At 38.8% G+C, this 22,900-nt stretch overlaps 1 protein-coding gene and 1 long non-coding RNA gene across 3 annotated transcripts; one reads left to right on the forward strand and one right to left on the reverse strand.

Moving 5' to 3' along the window:
* The first annotated feature begins 302 nt into the window (after positions 1 to 302).
* LOC138901590 (F-box/kelch-repeat protein At3g06240-like) lies at positions 303 to 998 on the forward strand. The gene has a single exon (XM_070189364.1). It carries the CDS (start codon positions 303 to 305, stop codon positions 996 to 998), a length of 696 nt encoding a protein of 231 aa, XP_070045465.1.
* A 15,234-nt stretch (positions 999 to 16,232) lies between these two features.
* LOC138900900 (uncharacterized) lies at positions 16,233 to 22,376 on the reverse strand. Of its 2 annotated transcripts, none has more exons than XR_011412244.1 (2): positions 21,858 to 22,376; positions 16,233 to 16,559 (listed from the first exon to the last, which is right to left on the reverse strand). It is a non-coding gene; the product is annotated as an uncharacterized lncRNA (long non-coding RNA). The 2 variants fall into 2 exon arrangements; XR_011412243.1 differs by having other exon boundaries at positions 16,233 to 16,579.
* Between the last annotated feature and the right edge of the window lie 524 nt (positions 22,377 to 22,900).

The following is a 22,900-nucleotide window of genomic DNA, read 5'->3' on the forward strand; positions in this document are numbered from 1 at the left end:
TTCAAATCCCAAATTCGAGCTCTCTAATCAACAACGAGGAAGAGTGTTTGTGCTTTCAAAGCGCAAAGATGGATCAACTTTCCGTATCATAAACAAACAACAATATTTCAAATCCAAAATCTCTAAATTGAGATATAATGTGTTGGGTTCTTGTGATGGTCTTCTACTGATAAACGTAAACAAGCATATTTTCTTATGGAACCCCGCTACTAGATTTTGTAACAAAGTGCTTGAGCATAGCATCTTGGCACATGATGATCTGTGGTATATCACTGGAGGACTTTGTTTCGACCCCGTCAAGAATGATTACAAGGTACTGTTATTTACACGCCCTAGAATTCCCAGGTTATGGTTGTGAAACTGCTATAATAGCAAGTCTTAAAGACAAAAAGTGGAGGGGCATCCATTGCCCTTATGATATCTTATCACTATGTGTCCCTGATTGGATCACAATGCATGGACGACTTCACTCTAGGGTTAGGGTTAAGATCATAAATGGTATTCAATGTTGTGGTCCTTATAACAGCCTAATTTATTTTGATGTTGTCTCGGAAAAGTTTCATATGTTTCCAATCCCTGATACTGTCTCTGAAAAGATTGATCAGTTTCAAATCCCTAAGCTTGAGAATGCTATTGTTGGTTTAGGAGTTTTGAATGGATGTCTTTCTATGACTTACTTGGATTATTGTAAAGATCTTGAGATATGGATTATGAAGGAATACGGAGTAAAAGAATCATGGACATCCTTATTTATCATAAGGAATTTAGAAATATGCCATTATTATGGATTAGCAAAGCCCCTTTTTATGACAAAGACTGGAAAAATAGTTCTCCTTCTATGGAGTAACGGAGCTAAAGTTGTTGCATACAATCCTAAGTATGATAGTATAAGAGACTTTCTTGTTCCGTCAGAAAGAGAAAGTATAAATGCCATTACATATGTGGAAAGCTTGATCTCGCCCAAAGAATACTACTGGAATAATTACATACACAAATAGTTTGCAGAAGTGATCTCTGGCTAGTACAAAGTGTAAGCTTGTTTAATTTGTTTTTACTTTTATTTTGTCTAATGATATATGGATATTCACATATTTGTCACTTCACCCCGTTTTATCATTGATTTCTCCATATTAAGTAAACTCAGAAACAATCATAGCATGAAATCATGAATGCTTTTTTATATGTTTGAAAATGCCAAAAGGCTATAACATAGTTTTTTTTATTCTTATTTGGCTCGTCAACTTCCCTTTTCTAACTCACTATAGCTTGTTTATTGTTGTGTCTGGAAACTACGGCAAGGAAAAGAAATTCACTAAGAAAATAAAAAATCTTGAATGGAATAGTGGATGTAAACTAGTATTACATTTCTTCAAATGTTGTGTGATATAATTTTAGTTTTATCTTTTAGGTGATTATAATATTGAGTAGACTAAAGCGAAAACTAAGGTTCTCTCCTTTGTGTCCAAAACTGACGCTGTAATAGTTGAAAACTTGAAATAGGAGGTCAACCAGTACCCCTGGCCCCTAGTAAAGTTTTCTTGACAAAGCAAACGATTCGTTTTGACAATTGCCATTGCATTTACTATATAGGGGGTAACCGGGGCTTACTTTTTGATATAGGTGATCCAAGTTCTTCTAGAGTATATGTTTGTTCGTTTACTTCTTGCAAGTATACCTGGCCTGAATATTTGGAGGTTTAAATGTACTCTTTTTCGTGGTATTGCAATGTATATTATATAAATATAAATACAGGTAAATCTTTATAATAATTCAACTGATAGTGTAAAAATATTTGCAGTATTAGTGTTTATAACCTATGTCCTATTAGATTAGTTAAATCACGGTAGACCATTTTTATTCAATTATTAGTAATCCCGACATGAAAACGCAATCTTCTTAGAGTTTAAGAAAATTAATTAGATGACATTAACATCAAATATCAGCAATTAAATGCCATTTCCCTTGATAGTTTCACGCATCAAGCTTCTTCTCACTTGGCTGTTGGTGTAAACCTGAGAACTTGTTTCTTCTGTGGTGTAAGTTAAACTTATAATCCATTTGGCCAAGCTTCTCCAAAGACAAAAGCACTTCTTTTTTTTTGCTTTTTTTTACAAAGTTAGAGCTTGTTTGGCCATGCTTCTGAGAAACCAAAAGTACTTTTTTTCTCTAAAAAAGTACTTTTCAAAAAATTTAATTTTGGCCAATACAGAGAAGTACTTTTGGCCGCAGTAGAAGCATTTTTTCTGCTTTTGGGAAAGAAGCAGAAAATTCTAGTTTCTTCCAAGAAGCAGAAGCAGAAGTGGAGAATTAATTTATTCAAGACAAAACTATCCTCACCATAAATTTATATTTTGCAAATTATCCCTTACTAATTTAAGTTTTTATTTTTATTTTTGTTTCTAGTTTTTACCATTTTTTTTAAATTAAAGATATCATATACATGAATCATATTGTAACTTTCCAAATTCTTTATTGACTTTTCTTGTTTTTGATTTGTTCTTTGTGTAATGTCTTGTAACTTTCCAAATTATCTTCTTCTTTTTTCACACTAAAGCAAATTATCTACATCCTTCTTTGGATTATCAAATCTCTTCCTACAAATAATCATTTATAATTTCTCTGTTATATGTTATTAGTTCTCGAATCTTTAAAATAATTATCTAATCTAATTTGTGAAAATTACCTACAAATAGGTAATTAATTTACAATTCCATCGCATAATCTATATATATATATATATATATATATATATATATATATATATATATTATTAAAAAAAGAAGAAAAAGCATCACACATTAAGCCAAGTTAGTAAGGTTATGTAATACTAATTAGTTTCTTTTTGAATTTAAATTTTAAAAAAATTAAATTATACATTATGTGTTGTTAATAATTAGTTACTCTTTTTGAATTTGAATTTAAACATACTTAACAATTTATTTTACAAAAAATTTTATTTTTATATATTTAAAATTATTTCTATTTTACGTTCAATGCCATCTTTCAAGTTTGACACTCGGAATCATCTAGTTACAATTACCATGGCTGTACATAATTTCATCCGACGACATTCTTCTACCGATAAGGAATTCAATTATTAACCTAATAAAGACATTACTGTAGAGATTGAGGAAGGAGATGGGCCTTCTGATATTCCTTTAGAAATGCAAGACAAGTCTTCTACTAATATGGAGGCGTTGTATGATAGACGTAGAGATGAAATTATTGAGAAATATTATCATGTGCGAGTGACTTTACTTATTATTTCATGGTAGATTATCAATATATAGTAATTTGTGGAATATACTTCTAATTCGTACTGAATGATGTATTTTGATGATTCAAATCATCATGTAACAATAAGTAATTATACTAGATAATAATATATGTTTTGGTATAACTATATGTGTAAAATTTATTTAAATCTTTAATATATTTGTTTACTTTATGTTTTATATTTTAATTAAATAAAATAAAAAATAATAAAAGTCTCTTACGATAAATATTTGAGTTCATTTTTCTTTTTAAAAGAATTATAAGACCTTGGTACTATCCTTTTTGGTAATTTGACACTCAAAAGTACTTTTTAGAAAGATTGGCCAAACACAATTTATTTACCAAATGTTGCAAAAAGTACTTCTTAAATGAATTGGTTAAACACAAACTATTTTTTTTTCAAAAGTACTTTTGAAAAAAGTACTTAAAAAGAAGTACCTTTCAAAATAAGCAGATTTTGGCAGCTTGGCCAAACGGGCTCTTAGAGTGTTTGGCCAAGCTTTTTAAAGAAAAAAAAGTATTTTTGAGTAGAAGCAGAAGTAGTTTTGGAGAAGGAGAAAAAAAGTAGTTTCTCTCCAAAAGTACTTTTGAGAAAACTACACTTAGAATCACATTTTAAAAGCTTGGTCAAACACTAATTGTTACTCCGGAGTTAATCAAACACAAACTGTTTCTTACCAAAATTACTTTTAAAAAAGCGCTTTTCAGAATAAACACTTCTCAATACTACATTATATTGGTGGTGTAAATATTGCAAATATATCGCCTAATACTACATTGATGGATTACCTACAATACAACCTAAAGTTTTGTAGTGTCGTACAAAATAAGTAAACATTTAAGCTCTAATATTCATATTACTAGCAGACGTGTATTCAAGATTTTAAGAACATGGGTGTATCACTATCTTTAAATAAATAAATGATTTGACAATATAAATTTTTTTACGATGACCCAAGTTGGCGAGCAAAGTCTAATTAATCTTATTAGCATTATTTATGTCTTCCACGACTTTTCATACTTTGAAAACTATCATTACTAGCATCATACTTACAATTTTAAATATCTTACATTATATATAGCAAGCTAAAAATCCTTACAAACTTCTTCAGTCATCCTATTACATGGATCTTTTTATGTACTTCTATTTTCTGTAGATATGTAACTTGCATTATTAGTTTTTGCTTATAGTGAGGGTTTAAGATTAATTTTATTATCTTTTTCTGGTACTTTATTTCTTGACAAAATATAAAAAAAGTTGAGAGATAAGCTTTCAATTTTGAAGTTCTCTTTTTCAACAAACGCTTACAACCTACTATTATCAGTGATAATCTTCGAGAGAAAAAGATGGGATCACAATATTACATTTCACAAAATATTTTAGTGAAAGACTTTTTTTTAAAGAATAGCTTAAGGCCGAGTACCAAGAAAGAAAAGAAAACAATAAAGAAACAAAAGCATTTTTAATTAAAAAGTCTAGAGATCAAGAAAGGATTGAACCCCTAACCTTAGGGGAAAACGTGGGTTAGAGAAAACGTGCACTACTCATTGACCATTAAGCTAAAGTGTTCACTTGATCATGGGTTCACATATGCTTATTTAAGAACAAAATCGATAAAAATATAGGCGAAATACATAAACGGTCTCTTTAAGTTGTCCACAATTATCAAACAGCCTCCTTAACTGACCCATTTATCACTTATACACTTCAAGTGACTATTAAGTGTATCAAGTAAATACCCGAGTGCAGCAGACCACATGTGTGAGTTACACTTGCTAATGACGTGTCAAATGAGCCAATTAAAGAACGACACGTATAATTTGTAACAAAATATTGACACATATATTTAACAAAAAAAAGAAATACATCTAAAGAATAAAAAGAAACCATTTTCCTTTACTTTTATAAAAACCAACGCTATCCCCTATAAAAACCAACGCTATCCCCCTCCCCCCCCCCCCCTTCCCCCTCCCTTTCATCTTCTTCTTTGCGCCCATTCGCGTCCCCCATTCCCTTTTTCTAAATCCACCCAACAAATTTGTTTACCCTAAAATTTGAATAACAATTAAACTTATATTGTGATTTAAGGATATGTGATTTCACCCAATACCAACTAATAAACGAGAAGATAAATGAATGAATTCGACTGTAAAATAAATCAAACCAGTATGTAAGCAAAACCTCGACCTCGAATTGAAGTAGCCTCAAGGTGATATTGTAAGAACAGTAAAGAATAAAACAACTCTGATGAACAGTAAGTAGAGCAATAAGCAAGAAAGAAACGGTTGTATATATTTCCTAAGTGAGCAATGATGATTACAAACGAATGGAACTCCTCTTTATATAGTAGAGGAATTCAAATTAAGGTATACTTCTAATTACATAAGGAAATCATATAAACAGCTGATTAATCATTATAGATTTGATCCGTTCCGAGATTCACGCCACGATCCTCGACCAATCGCGGATATCTCGCCTTTTCCATTATAAAGCTATCCCGATATTACTCGAAGTCTGTCTCTTCTGGCCTCGATTGATATCAACCTCGATATAGAAAGATGCTTCGATTTCGGACTTGTCGTCTCAGCTTTTCAATGCAACATCCCAGCCTTGATCAAATAGTGAAATCGGGTAACCCCGATTTATACCGTATACATATAGTCCCCTCGTTTCTTAGAATATAATGATAAGAAACGATTTGAGCCTCGATTTTATTATGACCTAGGTAAACAGTGATGTCATCCTCATGACGTAAGCGAGGGAAGTGACCGAAATGTCTCGTCGGTATAGTTCCCCAAATCATTAATGCGCGTTAGTGGGCGGTCGGCCACTAGCACTATCGAACTATCACCGTAAATCTATAAATATGGCTTCTTTTGTTGAATCAAACTTTTACTTTCATCTTCATCAATTCTTCCAAGTCTTTAACTCTCGCAATCCCTTCTCTTTCATCACTCCTTAGGCCATCTCTGTTAGTTTCAAACCACCAGAACTCAACACTTTCCTCTTTCTTCTACTCGTATAATGGCGAAAACTTCCAAAACTATTCCACAAAAGGAAAATGCTTCCTCTTTTTCTTCACGGCCGGCCGGTGATAAAATGCTGGCGGAACTGCTCCCTAGTGAGTATGTTCTCGGCCCGTATGTTCTAAAGTACGACTTCAAAGTCGAGAACCCTCCATCGGTCCCTGGTCGATGTGAGCACGTATCGAGATATATCTGCTCTATAACAGTGGGATATCTCAAGGATGTTAAAAGGGATCGCAACTGGGGGAACAAAGTTGTACATATCCCTTCTCCTGAAGAAAGCATTACCACCCACGTGGAAGAGTTTCTAAGTGTTTACACTTACCCTTTCACGTTGGGTCCCCTCGATCCAGTTATCATAGATTTCTGTAAGAGGTGCCAAGTGACCCTCGGCCAAGTTTATCCTTCCTTCTAGCACATCTTGATCATGCTTTGGTTCTTCTCCAGAAAAATCGAGGGGTTGTCGTTCACCTTCGACCATCTAATCAGGTTATACCGACCCCAAATATTTCGAGGGTTGATCAAACTGCAACATCGAGCGACAAAGGTATTGTTCTCGAGTATCGACGAGGACAAAGACCGAGGGTGGATGAGTCGGTTTGTTCGGGTAAGGACCTGTGACCTCATCCCGAAGGAGAAAATGCCATTTTCCGAGAAATGAAACCCGGAGCGTAAGTAACACTTTACTCATTAATTTCCATGTTTCTATTTTTTGCTTTATTTAACATCTTCATTAGTCATGCAACGGCTTCTTGGATGCCTCGAGCGGTTCCTGACCTCGAGGACTGGGTTCGGAAGTTGGACTCGACTTCCTCTTATGTAGAGCACTGTTGGCGCGACTTGGCAAAAGGCAAATGGGAGGCAAAGAATCATGGTGAGTTTATTTCCCTTATTTCCGAGGTGTTGGTCACATTTTTTTTTTCTTACTCAGTTTTTTTTTTGTGCAGGCCTGAACAAAGACGCGGTCTTGAGTCCTCTGAGCAGCAAGGAAGAGGCTAAGTCCCCGGTTCCGAAGCAGGGGAAAGATAATAAGAGGAAGGGGGTCTCGGCATCCGAGAATTCCAAGCCCAAAAATTCTCCAGCTCGAAGAACTAGGAGGAAAATTATTCTTCTTACTGTAGATTCGGTTCGAAGGATGAGGGAAGAAGAAGAAGAGGAGGACGAAGGTGATGACTCGGCGCTGGTGATTCGAGTAAGAAAGACAGCCGAGACCGCCAAGTCCCCTAAGATGGTTGTGGCTGCCGTGACCCTGCCTCGTGATGAGGAGGTTCCGAATCCGAGGTCGAGATCATCACTCGCCCAAAAAATATACCAGAGGGGGCTGGTTCTGAAACCCCCATAGCTTAACAGAGCGCCCCGAGTGACTCGCTCGGGGCAATGACAGTAGGTCACTCGCCTTCTCTACCGGCTTTGTCCGAGGAGACCATAAAGGAAGCTCGGGCTATAAGGACCCCCGACATAGGCGGAGTCCCCAGTGAAGAGGATCCCTTTCGGGATTATTTTACCGGGTTCGATGATGCCTCTGACCTCAACTATGCGTCTACCCTCTTCGAAGAGGCCCAATGCCTTCTATCTCAAGTAAGTGTTAATTGTTGTTGTTGTAATTTTCTTTTACTTTTCCTTCCTTCTGTCTAACTTCTAGTTTTTCTCATATAGGCTTTCTCCAAGTCTCGGGTCGACCTGAACCAATGTGAGGCTGATCTCCATAAGCTTTCGGAGGAGAGAAATGCTCTCAAGCTCCTCTATGGGAAGAAGGAAGAAGAGCTCAGGGACCTCCGAGCTGACTTGGCCAAAGCCCATAAGGAGGAAACCGAGCTGAACGAGTAGGTAACTGTTCTTTTGAAAAACTATGAGCTCAATCCAAGGGTGGAAGCTAACATTTCTATGTATCAGTTGCAGCAAAAAATTGAAAAGATCGAGCTGTTCTGGGGGGAGGTCGATCAAGTTAAAGCTGACTGTCGTAGGTGGAAGAAGGGCATGGACCGCTTTGCTGCGAAGAAAGAGGCTGTCTTGGCCCAACTGTCATCGGCCGAAGTCCAACTTCAGAGTGCTAGGGAGAAGTGCTCAATCCAGGCCAAGAGGATCGAAGAACTTGAGGTCGAACTCGTTAAGGCACAAACTGAGGTCGAAAAGGCAAAGGCCCAAGATGACAAGTCAGTAGCTATATACCTGGTTGATGTCGAGGCTGCTCAAGCTCAGCTTAGGGAGGCTACCGTTCGAGCTCAATGAACTGCTGAGCTGGCTAAGTGCCAATCTCGGAGAGAGACCCTCGAGGAGATTCATGCCCGAGGCTTCGACCTTTATGAGGAGATAGCTCAAGCAAAGATGCTCGAAGCTGATGCCAGGCTATTGGCCTCTTCCGATGATGAAGATGACGATGAAGGCAGCAAGAGCGGGTCCGATAAAGGTGAGGGTCCCGAGGAGGAAGCTACCTCCGAGGAAGAAGTTGCCCCCGAGCATAGCTAGGACTTTGTACTTTTTTTCCTCTTTTTTGTGTAAGACCTTTGTCGGTCTTTTGTACATACTTTTGTTCAAGTAATATATATATATATATATATATAAAGATATTTCCCTTTTGAATTCCTTCTCAATTTTTGTCTTGTGATAACTTCAAACCTGTTTTGTGCCTTGTAAAATTTTAGCATACTTTATAATTTGTTCAAGACTTCGGATTTGGGCAATTTGACCGAAGTCATACTAATACTGCTTTCATAGTCGAGTTCGAGTAAAACTCGAACTTGAAGTAATAGAACCCTTAGGTTCGCATTGAGTTAACTTGAAGTAATAGAATCCTTAGATTTGCATTGAGTGAGAACGGATTCTCAAACTGTAGTCAAGTGAGTTTTTACTCGAGCTCGAAGTAATGAAACCCTTAGGTTCGAATTGAGTGAGAACGTATTCTCAAACTCTAAGATGTAATGGCCCTTAGGCTCTTTGAATCGGGCCGATATGGCCTTAAAAGAATGGCTTTTTTCCTCCTTTTCTGCTTAAAGACTTTATAAGAATTTTTTATGCATTAGCAATTCTTTTTTTTACCCATTGGATTTTTTGAGGGTTTAACATTGATCGAAACCCCTTTTACTTTTTATGCCTTAGCAAAAAAATATATTTAAATGATTCGATACCTCTTAAGATTTTTCGAGTGCTGATATTATCGAAGCTCTTTGATTATTTTGTCGAGGGTAGCTTTTTTAACTGCTTTTTCAAAGAGTTCGAAAGCCTATTTTTATTGCGGGATTCGGACGTACACGAGCCGCGTTTGTTTGGCCGTAGTCTTTGGGTATGCCTCTTGGGCTTATTTTCCCAATAATACTTCGAACTTATTAAAAGTGCTAGTCCCCAAGAATGGTGGCCTTGGCCTATAAATCGAGGGTGGCCTCTTTGAGGTCTTATGGTTTCGAAGTTAGATAGTTCGAATATGTTGATTTTCGACGGCAGTCCCCGAGTATGGGGTTAATCGTTCGATGTGTAGTTGTACTTGGCCCTTGAGCCAGTTTTCATAAGAAATTGTAAGTATGGAGCTTGTAAAGCAGAAATTTTCATTAAGGCACAAGATATCTGGTAAGAAAAAGTACTTCTTTGAATAGTTCATACATGCGTACATATTTTGCCGTTAGGGCTCGAATAATCTATATGGACACAGTTCATTTGACCGTTTGGCCCATTATAAAAATTTTCTATCAAGACCCTATCGACGTGAAGTATTTTCCCTTGAAAACATAATATCCGAGGGTGATGCCCCCCAGTATTCGAGGTTGATTGTTAAGAGACCTCGAATACTCAAAGTCAGCACGAACAATGGTTGTCTCGTTAAAAACCTTGCCGGAAAAACCCATTTGAGATAAAAATCAGTATAAGGAAAAAAGAGTACAACACATGCTTTAAGGTCCTAATATCTTCCTGCTTAATGAGAACTTCGATACCTTTGCTCGAACACCTGAAAATAAGTTAGTGTAAAATACAAATGAAAAAGGAGAAGTTCATACCTTAATAATAATATCGCTTGAGGAGTGAGATGTTCCAATTATTTGGTAGTTGCTCGCCATTTATCGTGCCTAGCTTGTATAATCCCTTTTCGATGATATTGAGGACTTGATATGGTCCTTCCCAATTCGGGCCGAGTTTTCCTTCATTAGGGTCTCGAGTGTTGAGGGTGACTTTTCTCAGAACCAAGCCTCCGATTCTAAAGTGGCGAAGGTTGGTCCTTCGATTATAATACCTTTCGATGCGTTGTTTTTGCGCGTCCATTCGAACGAGGGCGGCTTCTCGTTTTTCATCTAATAGTTTGAGGCTAGTATTCATATCCTCTTGATTTGATTCTTCCGTTGTGTATCAAATCTGGCGCTGGGTTCCCCGACTTCGACTGGAATTAAAGCTTTAGAGCCATATATTAAGGAGAACGGTGTTGCCCCGTGCTGGACTTCGACGTTGATCGATATGCCCAAAGGACTTCGGGTAGAATTTCTCTCCATTTTCCCTTGGCGTCGTTCAACCTTTTCTTCAGATTCTGAATGATGGTCTTGTTCGTCGATTCAGCCTGCCCGTTTTTGCTTGGATGATACAGTGTTGATAAGATCCTTCTTATTTTGTGCTCTTCGAGAAACTTTGTTACCTTGCTGCTAATAAATTGCTTTCCGTTGTCGCATACAATTTCGGCAGGTATCCCGAATCGGCATATGATGTGATCCCAAATGAAGTCTATACTTCTTTTTCTCTAACTTTCTCGAAGGCCAGTGCTTCAACCTATTTAGAGAAATAGTCAGTCATAAATAAAATAAATTTAGCTTTACCTGGGGCCGATGGCAGAGGGCCGATGATATCCATCCCACATTTCATAAATGGCCATGGGGATAGGACCGAATGAAGTTGTTCTCCGGGCTGGTGGATCATTGGTGCATACCTTTGACACTTATCATATTTTCAAACGAATTCTTTAGTGTCCTTCTCCATACTATCCCAATAGTATCCTGCTCTGATGATTTTTGTGAACTAGTGATTAGGCACCGGAGTAGTTCCCACAAGTGCCTTCGTGAACTTCTTGTAGGACATAATCGATGTCCCCTGGTCCCAAGCATACTGCTAATGGTCTGTCGAACGTCCTCCTGTACAATGTTCCATCCTCAGCCAATATGAATCGAGCAGCATTTGTTCGTAGAGCCCTCGATTCCTTAGGGTCTGATGGGAGCTTTCCGTTCTTCAAATACTTAATATATTTACTCCTCCAATCCCAGGTTAGGCTTGTGGAATTTATCTCAGCGTGACCTTCTTCGATTACTGACTTTGAGAGTTGAAAGACAATCCCCGAGCTGATTTCATCATCCTCGACTGATGATCCTATATTTACAAGGGCATCGGCTTCACTGTTCTATTCTCGAGGTACATGTTGCAAAGTCCATTATTTAAAACAATGCAATGTCACTTGCAGCTTATCCAAATACCTTTGCATTCTATCCTCTCGAACCTCGAAGGTTCTGTTTACTTGGTTTACTACCAGTAGGGAGTCGCACTTGGCTTCGATGACTTCTGCTCCTAAGCTTTTAGCTAGTTCGAGACCTGCAATCATAGTCTCATACTCGGCCTCATTGTTAGTCAACTTAGAAGTTTTGATGGATTGCCTAATAGTATTGCCCGTGGGCGGCTTCAAAACGATGCCTAACCCGGACCCCTTCACATTTGAAGCGCCGTCTGTAAAAAGGGTCCACACCCCCAATGATGTAATCCGATTTCAACAAAAGTTCCTTTTCAACTTCGGGTACGAGGGTTGGCATGAAGTCGGCCACGAAGTCTGCTAAAATTTGAGACTTGATGGCCGTTTGGGGTTGATATTCGATATCGTACCCACTGAGTTTGACGGCCCATTTGGCCAATCGGCCCGACAGTTCGGGCTTATGTAAAACATTACGAAGTGGGTAAGTGGTTAATACACATATTGGGTGACATTGAAAATATGGTTTTAGCTTCCTAGAGCCGCTTATTAGAGCAAGTGCTAATTTTTCTAAGTGCGGATATCTAGTTTCTGCTTCTCCTAGAGTTCGACTTACGTAATAAACAGGAAATTACGTACTTCGCTCTTCTCGAACTAGGACACCACTTACCGCAATTTCCGAGACTATCGTTTTAATTCTTCAAAGGCCTGTTGGAATTCCGGGGTCCACGTGAAATCGTTCTTGTTTTTGAGTAGTGAAAAGAACCTATGGCTTTGATCTGACGATCTCGAGATGAGTCGACCTAAGGCAGCTATCCGCCTTGTCAGCCTTTGTACGGCTTTAAAACTGTCCACGACAGTAATGTCTTCGATAGCCTTGATTTTATCGGGGTTGATCTCGATTCCCCGATTTGACACCATGAAGCCAAGGAACTTGCGCGAATCGACCCCAAAAGCACATTTCTCGGGGTTAAGCTTCATGTTGTATTTTCTCAATATCTTGAATGTTTCCTGCAAATATGTCAAATGGTCCTCTGTGCGCAGGGACTTAACTACCATATCATCATTATATACTTCCATTGACTTACCTATTTGTTCTTCGAACATTTTATTTACTAGGCGTTGGTAGGTAGCTCCTCCGTTTTTTTATCCCAAAAGGCATTACGTTACAGCAATATGTTCCATACTTATTGATGAATGAAGTCTTTTCTTGATCTTCCGGGTTTATTTGGATTTGATTGTACCCGGAATAAGCATCGAGAAAACTAAGGATCTCATGGCCGGCTGTGGCATCGATCATACGATCGATGTTAGGTAAAGAAAAAGAATCTTTAGGGCATGCTTTGTTCAAATCCTTATAATCTACACACATCCTAAGTTTGTTCCCTTTTTTAGGGACTACGACTACATTTGCTAACCATTCGAGGAATTTTACTTTCCGAATGGATCCTATTTTGAGAAGTTTAGTTACCTTGTCCTTGATGAATGCGTGTTTTACCTCGGACTGGGGCCTTCTCTTTTGTTTCACTGGCCTGAACTTCGGGTCCAGACTCAATTGATGTGTTGTTATCTCCGGTGGGATCCCTGTCATGTCTAAGTGGGACCAAGCAAAACAATCCATGTTATCAATAAGAAATTTAATGAGTTTTTTCTGAGTTCAGGGGTTAACCCCGTACCCAGTATACCTTTCGTTCGGGCAGGTACTCAATCAATATAACCTGTTCCAGCTCTTCGACTGTTGATTTGGTGGCATCAGAATCTTCGGGAATGACGAAGGTTCGAGGGATCCAATGGTCGTTTTCTTCTTCTTCCATTTCCTGCTTCTCCGATTCAGTCGAGGCTGGTGGCTGTGATTGCTATTTGGTCTCTTGATTTCCCTTTATGTCTGATCCCTTTGATGCCGAAAGTGCCGATATTGGTATCACCTCATTGACTGCAAACATTTTCTTTGCATCATGCTACTCCCCATATATTGTTTTCACCCTGTCCGGCGTAGGGAATTTCATCATTTGGTGGAGAGTCGAAGGGACTGCCCTCATATTGTGAATCCAGGGCCTTCAGAGTAGGGCGTTGTACCTCATGTAGCCCTCGATTACATGGAATTTGGTTTCTTGGATAGTTCCAGCCACGTTCACCGATAGGATGATCTCTTCTTTAGTTGTTTCGCTGGCCATATTGAAACCGCTCAAGACCCGAGCTGCGGGCATGATTTGGTCTTGTAGGCCGAGCTGCTCCACGACCCTCGATCGGATGATATTTTCCAAGCTACCTGGATCCATTAAAACACGCTTAACTTGAACCTTATTTAATAATATAGAAATTACCAAAGTGTCGTTGTGAGGTTGAGAAATTCCTTATGCTTCCTCGTCGTTGAATGATACGGTGCCTTCTGGCACATAATCTCGTGTCCGTTTTTTCCTAGTAATTGATACCTTAGTGCGTTTGAACACGGGCCCTTGTGGAATATCGACCCCACCGACGATCATATGGATCATATGCTACGGCTCTTCCTGTTCATTTTTCCTGTTGTTGTCCCTTTCTCTTAAATGATTCTTGGCTCGATCATTTAAGAACTCTCGAAGGTGACACTCGTTGAATAGACGGGCTACCCCCTCTCTTAATTGTCTACAATCCTCGGTTCTGTGGCCATGTGTGCCGTGATACTTACACATCAGGTTGGGGTTTCTTTGGGAAGGATCGGTCTGTATGGGCCTGGGCCATCTAGTGTTTTTGATTCTTCCAATTACCGATACGATACCTGATACGTTGACATTAAATTTATATCTCCGACAATCGAGGTGCCTGTGTAGGATCGGCATGCTTATCAAAATCACTTTTGCTCATAAGTCCCCGAAAACTCTGTCCTCAATCACTTCTTCGGTCATTTCGGGCGGAATTGCATCCTGGATCGCCGTTCCTGCGATCTGCGATATATGGCCGATATCAATCTTTGTTCGACCGAGGCTCCTTATCGATGTCCTTCTGATTTCTGGTTGCGGACCTGTTCGGATATACTGAATCAGAAGGAGTTCCTAATTGGTCATCCTCGACCAGATCTTCGATTGGTGCCGATTATGTACATCGACCCAAGTCACCGCCGGATATTCGATCAAATTTTGCTTCAGTTGACGTGACGCTATAGAACTTCATTCATTCAACCCCTGAGTGAAATCTTGAACAACCCAATCATCTGTGACTGGTGGCAACTCCATGCGTTCCATTTGAAATCGGGACACGAACTCCCTTAGCATTTCATTATCCTTCTGTTTTACTTTGAAAAGGTCTAATTTCCTCGTCGCAACCTTTATGGCCCCGACATGTGCCTTTACAAAAGAATCTGCTAACATGGCAAATGAGTCGATGGAATTTGGCGGTAGATTGTGGTACCAAATCATTGCTCCCTTCGATAGAGTCTCTCCGAACTTCTTTAATAGAACAGATTCGATCTCGACATCTTCCAATCGTTACATTTGATGGCGCATGTATAGGAGGTGACATGCTCGGTGGGATCGGTGGTCCCATTGTACTTAGGTATATCCAGCATACGAACTTTTTGGGAATGGTCTTCGGAGCCGCACTTGGAGGAAACGGCTTATGTACAAATTTCTTCAAATCCATTGCTTTCAAAATTAGCGGTGCCCCCGGTATCTGATCAACTCGGGAGTTGTACGTTTCCACTTTCTTATCATTTGCCTTAATTTTCTTCTCTCCCAACTCAATTCATTTGGTGAGCTCCTCGAGCATTTTCATTATTGGAAGATCAGTCCCCGAATTGCTATTATTCGACCTCTCTCGTACTGGCTCGGTACGGTGGGTGGCTTCCGGTTCGACCCCACTCGGAGTTCTATGTTGATTTTGTAACTATGCAATAGCGGCTTGTTGAGCTTGTAACATTTCGAATATTACCTGGAGACTGACTCTTCCATCTCCTCCGCCCTGTGCACCTTGGCCACCAGATCGGCCTTCTCTGCGTACACTCCCTTTAGGGTCTGCGCCCAGGTTTGCATTCAAAGCAATGTGCGAACTGACGTCAACTGGGTTGGTAACCGGTGCTCCCCCGAGATCAGCGTATGGCACCTCGACCCCTGGAGCAATTACATTTTTGTTTTCCCCGTGAAATCCGCGGCCATTGTCACTATGTGTGGGTGCATTTTGTGAGTTTCAGATATTTTAACCTGAAAGGAAAAATACTTGAGAAGAACAAGCATAAAATAGTGTGTGTTATCGGAATCGGTATTGAATAATCACTATTATCCTTAGCCCTATGGTGGGCGCCAAACTATTTACCCTAAAATTTGGATAACAATTAAACTTATATTGTGATTTTAAGGATATGTGATTTCACCCAATACCAACTAATAAACGAGAAGATAAATGAATGAATTAGATTGTAAAATAAATCAAATCAGTGTGTAAGCAAAACCTCGACCTCGAATTGATGTAACCTCGAGGTGATATTGTAAGAACAGTAAAGAATAAAACAACTCTGATGAACAGTAAGTAGAGCAATAAGCAAGAAAGAAACGGTTGTATATATTTCCTCAGTGAGCAATGATGATTACAAATGAATGGAATTTCTCTTTATATAGTAGAGGAATCCTAATTAATGTATACTTCTAATTACATAAGAAAATCATATAAACAGCTGATTAACCGCTATAGATTTGATCTGTTCCGAAATTCATGCCACGATCCTCGACCAATCGCGGATATCTCGCCTTTTCCGTTATAAAGTTATCCTGATATTACTCGAAGTCTGTCTCTTCTGGCCTCCATTGATATCAACCTTGATCTAGAAAGAAGCTTCGATTTCGGACTCGTAGTCTCAGCTCTTCAATGCAACATCACAGCCTTGATCAAATAGTGAAATCGGGTAACCCATGTTTCTACCGTATACAAAATTAAAACTCATACAAATATGAAACAACATAGAATAGCCAAATAGAGAACCCACTAAGGGACCATTAATGGACCTCGCCGGAAAAGCTCCTCTTATGCGACCTCTATCGCCGAAAAATTTGTTCTCCAAGCAAAGCTAAAAAACAATGACTCTACTGGAATCTTTAGTCTTGTCTCTCCATTATTTTCTTGATTATGAATTTGGGCTTATATCACTTTTTTCCCCTCTAATTTGTTATTTTTGGTGTAAAATTATCTTTAAAATGATCTGCGGATGAAGATGAAAGAGAGTGGAGAAACTATATTCTTATGGTGGAGATGACGGTGACAGGACTATTGAGAAAAAAAATGATGGTTTTTTTGCAGATGTTGTTGTTGCACTTTTGCTGCTTCTTTCAGCTGGGTTTGGGGACTGATTTTGGGTCGATAGAATTAGGCGGAGCTCGAAGGTTACGGGCAGTAGAGTTTTGTGGTGAAAGGTGACAGTTCCTGGTGATTTACGGTGGCTTAATTCGAGCTTTAATGGCTGGTTTTCCTAGCCTCGATGGTGGTTTCATGGTAGGTTGAGGTGGTTTATTAGTTAAGAAGAATGAAAGAAGAGAGGCTAAGTTGCGCTACTTCAGCTAGCTAATATCTTGCACTAAGGTTTCTTGGTTTTTTTTTTCAAAGAAAAAAAAAATTAGGCTGAAAAAATGACTTCACGCGCTCAATTTTTTGTTAACAAACACACATATGCCACATCAGCAACATGTGTTTGCTTTATACACTTAATAGTCACTTGAAGTGTCTAAATGGTAAATGGGTCTGTTGAGGAGACCGTTTGATCGTTGTGGACAACTTAAAGGGATCGTTTATGTATTTCACCAAAAATATAAGTACTATACAGTTTAGAGAGGGGAGCGACGTGAACTCACCCTCTCCCATATAGGTCCGCCTCTGATTGCTAAGTACACATATTTTTATTCAAATTCGATCCCACATAAAATAACGTTAGTGAATAGTAGCAATAAAGAGATTAATATTATAGTCACCTCAAAAGGCAATTAACCAAAAATGAGCTAACTAACTACTTTTTTAATGGGAAAAAAAATATACTGATCCAAGAAGGCCGTGGTCTTTATCTTGATGAAAGGCAACTACAGAAGCCAGGAATGTCATCTAGGATGTTCAAACTTGAAATAAGTAAAAAAAATTCGGATAAAAAGTGTTCAATATATATTATATACCACTAAAATTTAATATTTTACATATATATACAATGTAATTTTTTGATGAATTAGTTGACCACCCTTAGGACTATGTACCTTCGCCCCTGGCAGCTAGTAAATTGTTCTTGTTTATTTACTTAATATGCTACGTCACTAAGATGAGAAATGCATCCATCCATAAAAAAAAACCTGCTAGAGCATCATCAAATTTTGCAACATTATCAGAATTTCATCATAGAATAGTATGATATCGCATCATAGAATAGTATGATATCTCATTTATATATAGATGATTATAAGTACTATACAGTGTAGAGAGGGGAGCGACGTGAACTCACACTCTCCCATATAGGTCCGCCTCTCATTGCCAGTACACATATTTATTCAAATTTGAGCCCGCATAAAATAACATTAGTGAATAGTAGCAATAAAGAGATTAATATTATAGTCCAAATGATGCTTTAGTGATATTATATTAGATCCTCAAAAATAATGAGTATTAGTTGACCTCAAAGATTAAATTTTCTAGTAATATCATATTAGATCCTCTGCATCTGTGAGGGCTATTGAATCTGTTGTCCCAACAATCTCTCAAAGTTAAACATGTTCATGATTTCCTTTACATTTCATCGTCTCTACAGATTTTACCACTTTACAGCTTCTAACACACTCCTCAATGGCCTCCTTTTCACCCAACCTCACCACATCTTCACTTTTAAACCCTCTTAGCGCCATACCAAAATTGACTATTTTACAACAAACCCATTGCCTTCATCTTCGTCAGATTTTGATTCAGTTGTCAAAAGGGTCTGTTCTTTAGTGTGTGAATCATATTGTAAATTTTAAAAAAATAGCCATTTCAAATCCACAGCTCCCAAGTTGAAACTGCCTATAGATTCTGAGTATTTGACTCAAGAACAGGCTATAACAGTTGTTGCCTCTCTTGCTGATGAGGGAGGCTCAATGCTAGCATTGAGTTTCTTTTATTGGGCTATTGAGTATGTGAAATTCAGGCATTTTATGAGGCTTTATATAGTTTTAGCTATGTATTTGATTAAAAATGGAAACTTTGAGAGAGCACATGAACTGATGCATTTTATGCTGAGGAATTTTGGTGAAATTGTCACGTTGAAAGAGGCTACAGATATGGTGTTTGAGATGCAAAATCAAGGGTTGGTTTTGTATGCTTAGAGTTTGAATTCTGTTGTTAGTGTTGCTACTGAGATGGGCCATGTTGAGATGGCAGAGAAGATGTTCGGTGAAATGTGTGACAGAGGAGTGTGTCCTGATTCTTTTTGTGTAGTGTTAAAAAGGCATAATTAAGCAAGCATTTGAGTTGTTAGAGGATGGTGAATGAGGCAGACCAAAATAATGCACTTGGGCCTGGGAATGGTTTACGCCGGGGTCAAGTGATTAAACAGCCCAACACAAGGTTATTGGACTACCATTGGGACCCGAGTTGAGATACACGTGTCGAAGAGTTACTGGGCAAGAAGAAATGTAGTTGGTATAATTATCAGTTTGTGCGAGGAGGAGAGCATGCGAATTATGTTGAGGCTTCCGCTGAGTCTATTCTTCTCATCTCTATCTTTCTAATGTCTTAAACTTCTCATCCCTTTCTGGTTATCCTTTCCTTGTTCCTCTAATTCCTAGTTAATTGTTGTTCTTCATTCCATTAGTATTTCCTTTTACAGTGTTATTTCGTTCAGTGATTATAAAATACAAGTCTCTGTTTGTGTTGTGAATTGGTTTGTCACAGAGGAAATGGTTAAAAAAGGTTTTATACCAAATGTTTTCACTCATACTGCATTGATTGACGGTCTTTGCAAGAAGGGCTGGATGGATAAGGCATTTAGACTATTCTTAAAGCTTGTGAAGATTGATAACTACAAGCCTAATGAGCATCCTTATACAGCCATTATAGCTGGATATTGCAAACAGGAAAAATTGAATCGAGCAGAGATGCTTTTGAGCAGAATGCAAGAGCAAGGTTTGGTCCCTAACGCCAACACCTACACTGCAAGCTAGCCGATAACAGCAAGCTTTTAACCTTTTCAGTAAGATAGTCAAAGCTGGTATCAGCCCTGATATGCATACATACACCACATAAATGACCTATGTAGCATCGGCTTTGGACTATCTCCATAACGGTTATTCAGAGCCACTGGTGCATTGTGATTTGAAGCCTAGCAATGTTTTGCTAGATCAAAACATGGTTGGCCATTTAAGTGATTTTGGTATTGCAAAACTGTTAGGTATAGAGGATAGTCCTAGACAAACTAAGACTATTGGGACCATTGGATACATTGCGCCAGGTACCTAAACTTCTTCTATTGCCATTATCTTTCTCGTATCATCATTCATCTGTGGAACTATTATAAAAAACTGAGCTGATGATTTCTCACTTGTCGTTGCAAAGTAAGGACAAGATGGACTTGTATCAACAAGTTGCGACGTGTATAACTTTGGTGTTGTGATGTTGGAAGCATTCATGAGGAGGAGGCCTGACGATGAAATGTTTACTGGAGATTTAAGCATAAGAAATTGGGTGAACGACTCGTTTTCATGGTCTATTCCCATTTTTATCAAAATCTAGGTTTTTCAACAAAATACTAAAATCTCTACAATTTTCATGTTAAGATCTGCCCATAATCTAGGTATTAAACTCATATTGTGTAGAATACACTTACCTCAAGATGCTAGGTGAAAATCCCTATATACAAAGCTCCAAAATCGGCTTACAAATGAGAAAAATGAAAAAAAAGGGCCAAAATCCCGATTTTTATTAAGTCACTGCCCAGGTCTGCCTTCTTCGCGATTGCGGACAAGCCCTCGCGATTGCGAAAGCAAAAGTCACGAACCCAGAAAATGTCCTCTTCGCGATCGCGAGAAGACACTCGTGAACGCGATGCACTGAGCCGCCCTCTCATCGTGAACGCGTGCCCCCACTCGCGAACGCGAAAGGCAACTGGGTTGCCTGGGACCTGGCCCAGGTCTTCCACGCGAACGCGACGAGTCAACCGCGAACGCGAAGGCCACTACCCAAGCCTCTGCAAACGCTACCCCGACTTTGCGAACAACATCACCCAATCCCCAAATCCTTCTTCACGATCGCGAGGGTCCTTACGTGTTCGCGAAGAAGGAAACCAGAACAGCACATCAACAATTTTGGAGTCAGCTTCGAGGGGTCTGAAACGCACCCGAGCCCTCCGAAACCCAGTCCAAATGCACTAACAAGTCTATAACCATAATACGGACCTGCTCGAACCCTCAGAACACATAAAACAACATCGAAACTATGAATCGCACCCCAAAACCAAATTGAATCAACTTATAAACTTTAACTTCTTAACTAGCTCCGAACGTGCCGAATTATACTTAGACTATTCGGAATGACACCAAATTTTGCGCACAAGTCATAAATCACCATACAGACCTATTCCCAGGCTCGAAATCTCAAATGGACCTCGATAACACCAAAGTCTATTCCAAATAAAATTTAAAGAACTAGAAAACCTTCAATGCACCAATTTTCAACATTAAGCACCGAAATGCTCCCGGATCACCCGAAACACAATTCAAACACACGCCTAAGTCCAAAATCATCATACGAACCTATTGGAACCATCAAATACCGGTTCCGAGGACGTTTACTTAAAACGTTGACTCAAGTCAAACTTGGCCATCATATGCCACTATTAAGGAACTAAGTATTCTGATTTCAACTTAAACCCTTCCAAACCTAAACCAACCATCCCCGCAAGTCATAAAATAGTAAAATCACATACGGAAAGTCCTAATTAAGGGAACGTGGATCTAGAAAGAAAAATGACCGGTCGGGTCGTTACAACCCGGAGTCACAAATCTAATATGGAACAAATATGCCAAACCAAACCCGAGCCAATTCACTAATTTAGAATTCAAAATCCAGTTATCTCCTAATCACATACTCATATGATCAAATTAACTCAAGTAAACAAATACAATTAACAGCCAATGAGGGAAAATGACAGAAAGTATACCTATCGGACTTGGACATGCGTGGTGAGAATTGATTTCAATCCGCCAAGTGAAACTCCGGCCGGTTAAGGAACTCTGGCAAGTAATGGGGATTGTAACATGAGCACTGGCAGGAATTTCTTCACATGGACAGTGCTACATGTAGCAATTCTCATCATATGCCAGAAAAGGGGAAAAAGCAAAGGTTCCAAATGGTTCTGGCCGGTCAACGCAGTTTGACCGGATTCGGGCGGCCTTAGAATGGACCAAAACTAATGTTAATCGATTGCTGACATAGATTTCAATTTCATACGATCCAAGACTAGTAAGAAATCAGAAAAGAGATGGATTAGGTATTTTCTAAAATCTTAGATCCAAAAATCGAAAAATCGATGGGGATTTGGGAGACGAGGTTAAGGGGCTTGGAAAAAAGAGGGAACAAGGATTGTTTGGTGAAAATTTGGAGCCGTTTGAAGGTTGGCCGCCGCCGTGGGCGATTTCCGGCGGCAGCATGATGCGGAGGTTAAGAGAGAGGAGAGGTGGTCTGTTAGTCTTTGGGGGGCAGGGTGATCAGTTCGGACAGTTAAATGTGAATAAGGGATTGAATCCTGGCCATTGGATGGGGTTTGATTGAACGATTGAGATCAGTTGTTGACTATTTGACCTCAAACAAGGTCGTTTGTCTTTTCCAGAAGTGTGCGGACTGGATCGGGTGAGGGTGTGGGTTGAAGGGGTATGAGGTGAATTGGGCAAGGTTTTACGCCTGAAATAATGGCCCAGTCCGGTTTCTAAACTCAAAATCCCCCCTTTCCTTCTTTGTTTCGATTTTCAAAATTAGCCACTTACCTAAACAACACCTAATATAAAACCAATTTGCAAAACTAACCCATTTAACTATTTTAGTCTAGCAATTAACTAACTAATTAACTAATAAAGTACAAATGATCGAATTAAACTCACTGATTAATCAAAATAACTAATGTAATATTTTGTATTTTATAACTATATGCAACTAAAAGATTAGTGATGCAATTAAAATCTAAAAATGGAAATGGATGAGAGATAA

This window comes from Nicotiana tomentosiformis, chromosome 11, assembly GCF_000390325.3.
Source record: "Nicotiana tomentosiformis chromosome 11, ASM39032v3, whole genome shotgun sequence".
In the NCBI taxonomy this organism is placed as follows: Eukaryota; Viridiplantae; Streptophyta; class Magnoliopsida; order Solanales; family Solanaceae; genus Nicotiana; species Nicotiana tomentosiformis.

Coding starts and splice junctions, on each gene's coding strand:
- LOC138901590 (XM_070189364.1), top strand. CDS start 303: ATGATTACAAGGTACTGTTATTTACACGCCCTAGAATTCCCAGGTTAT.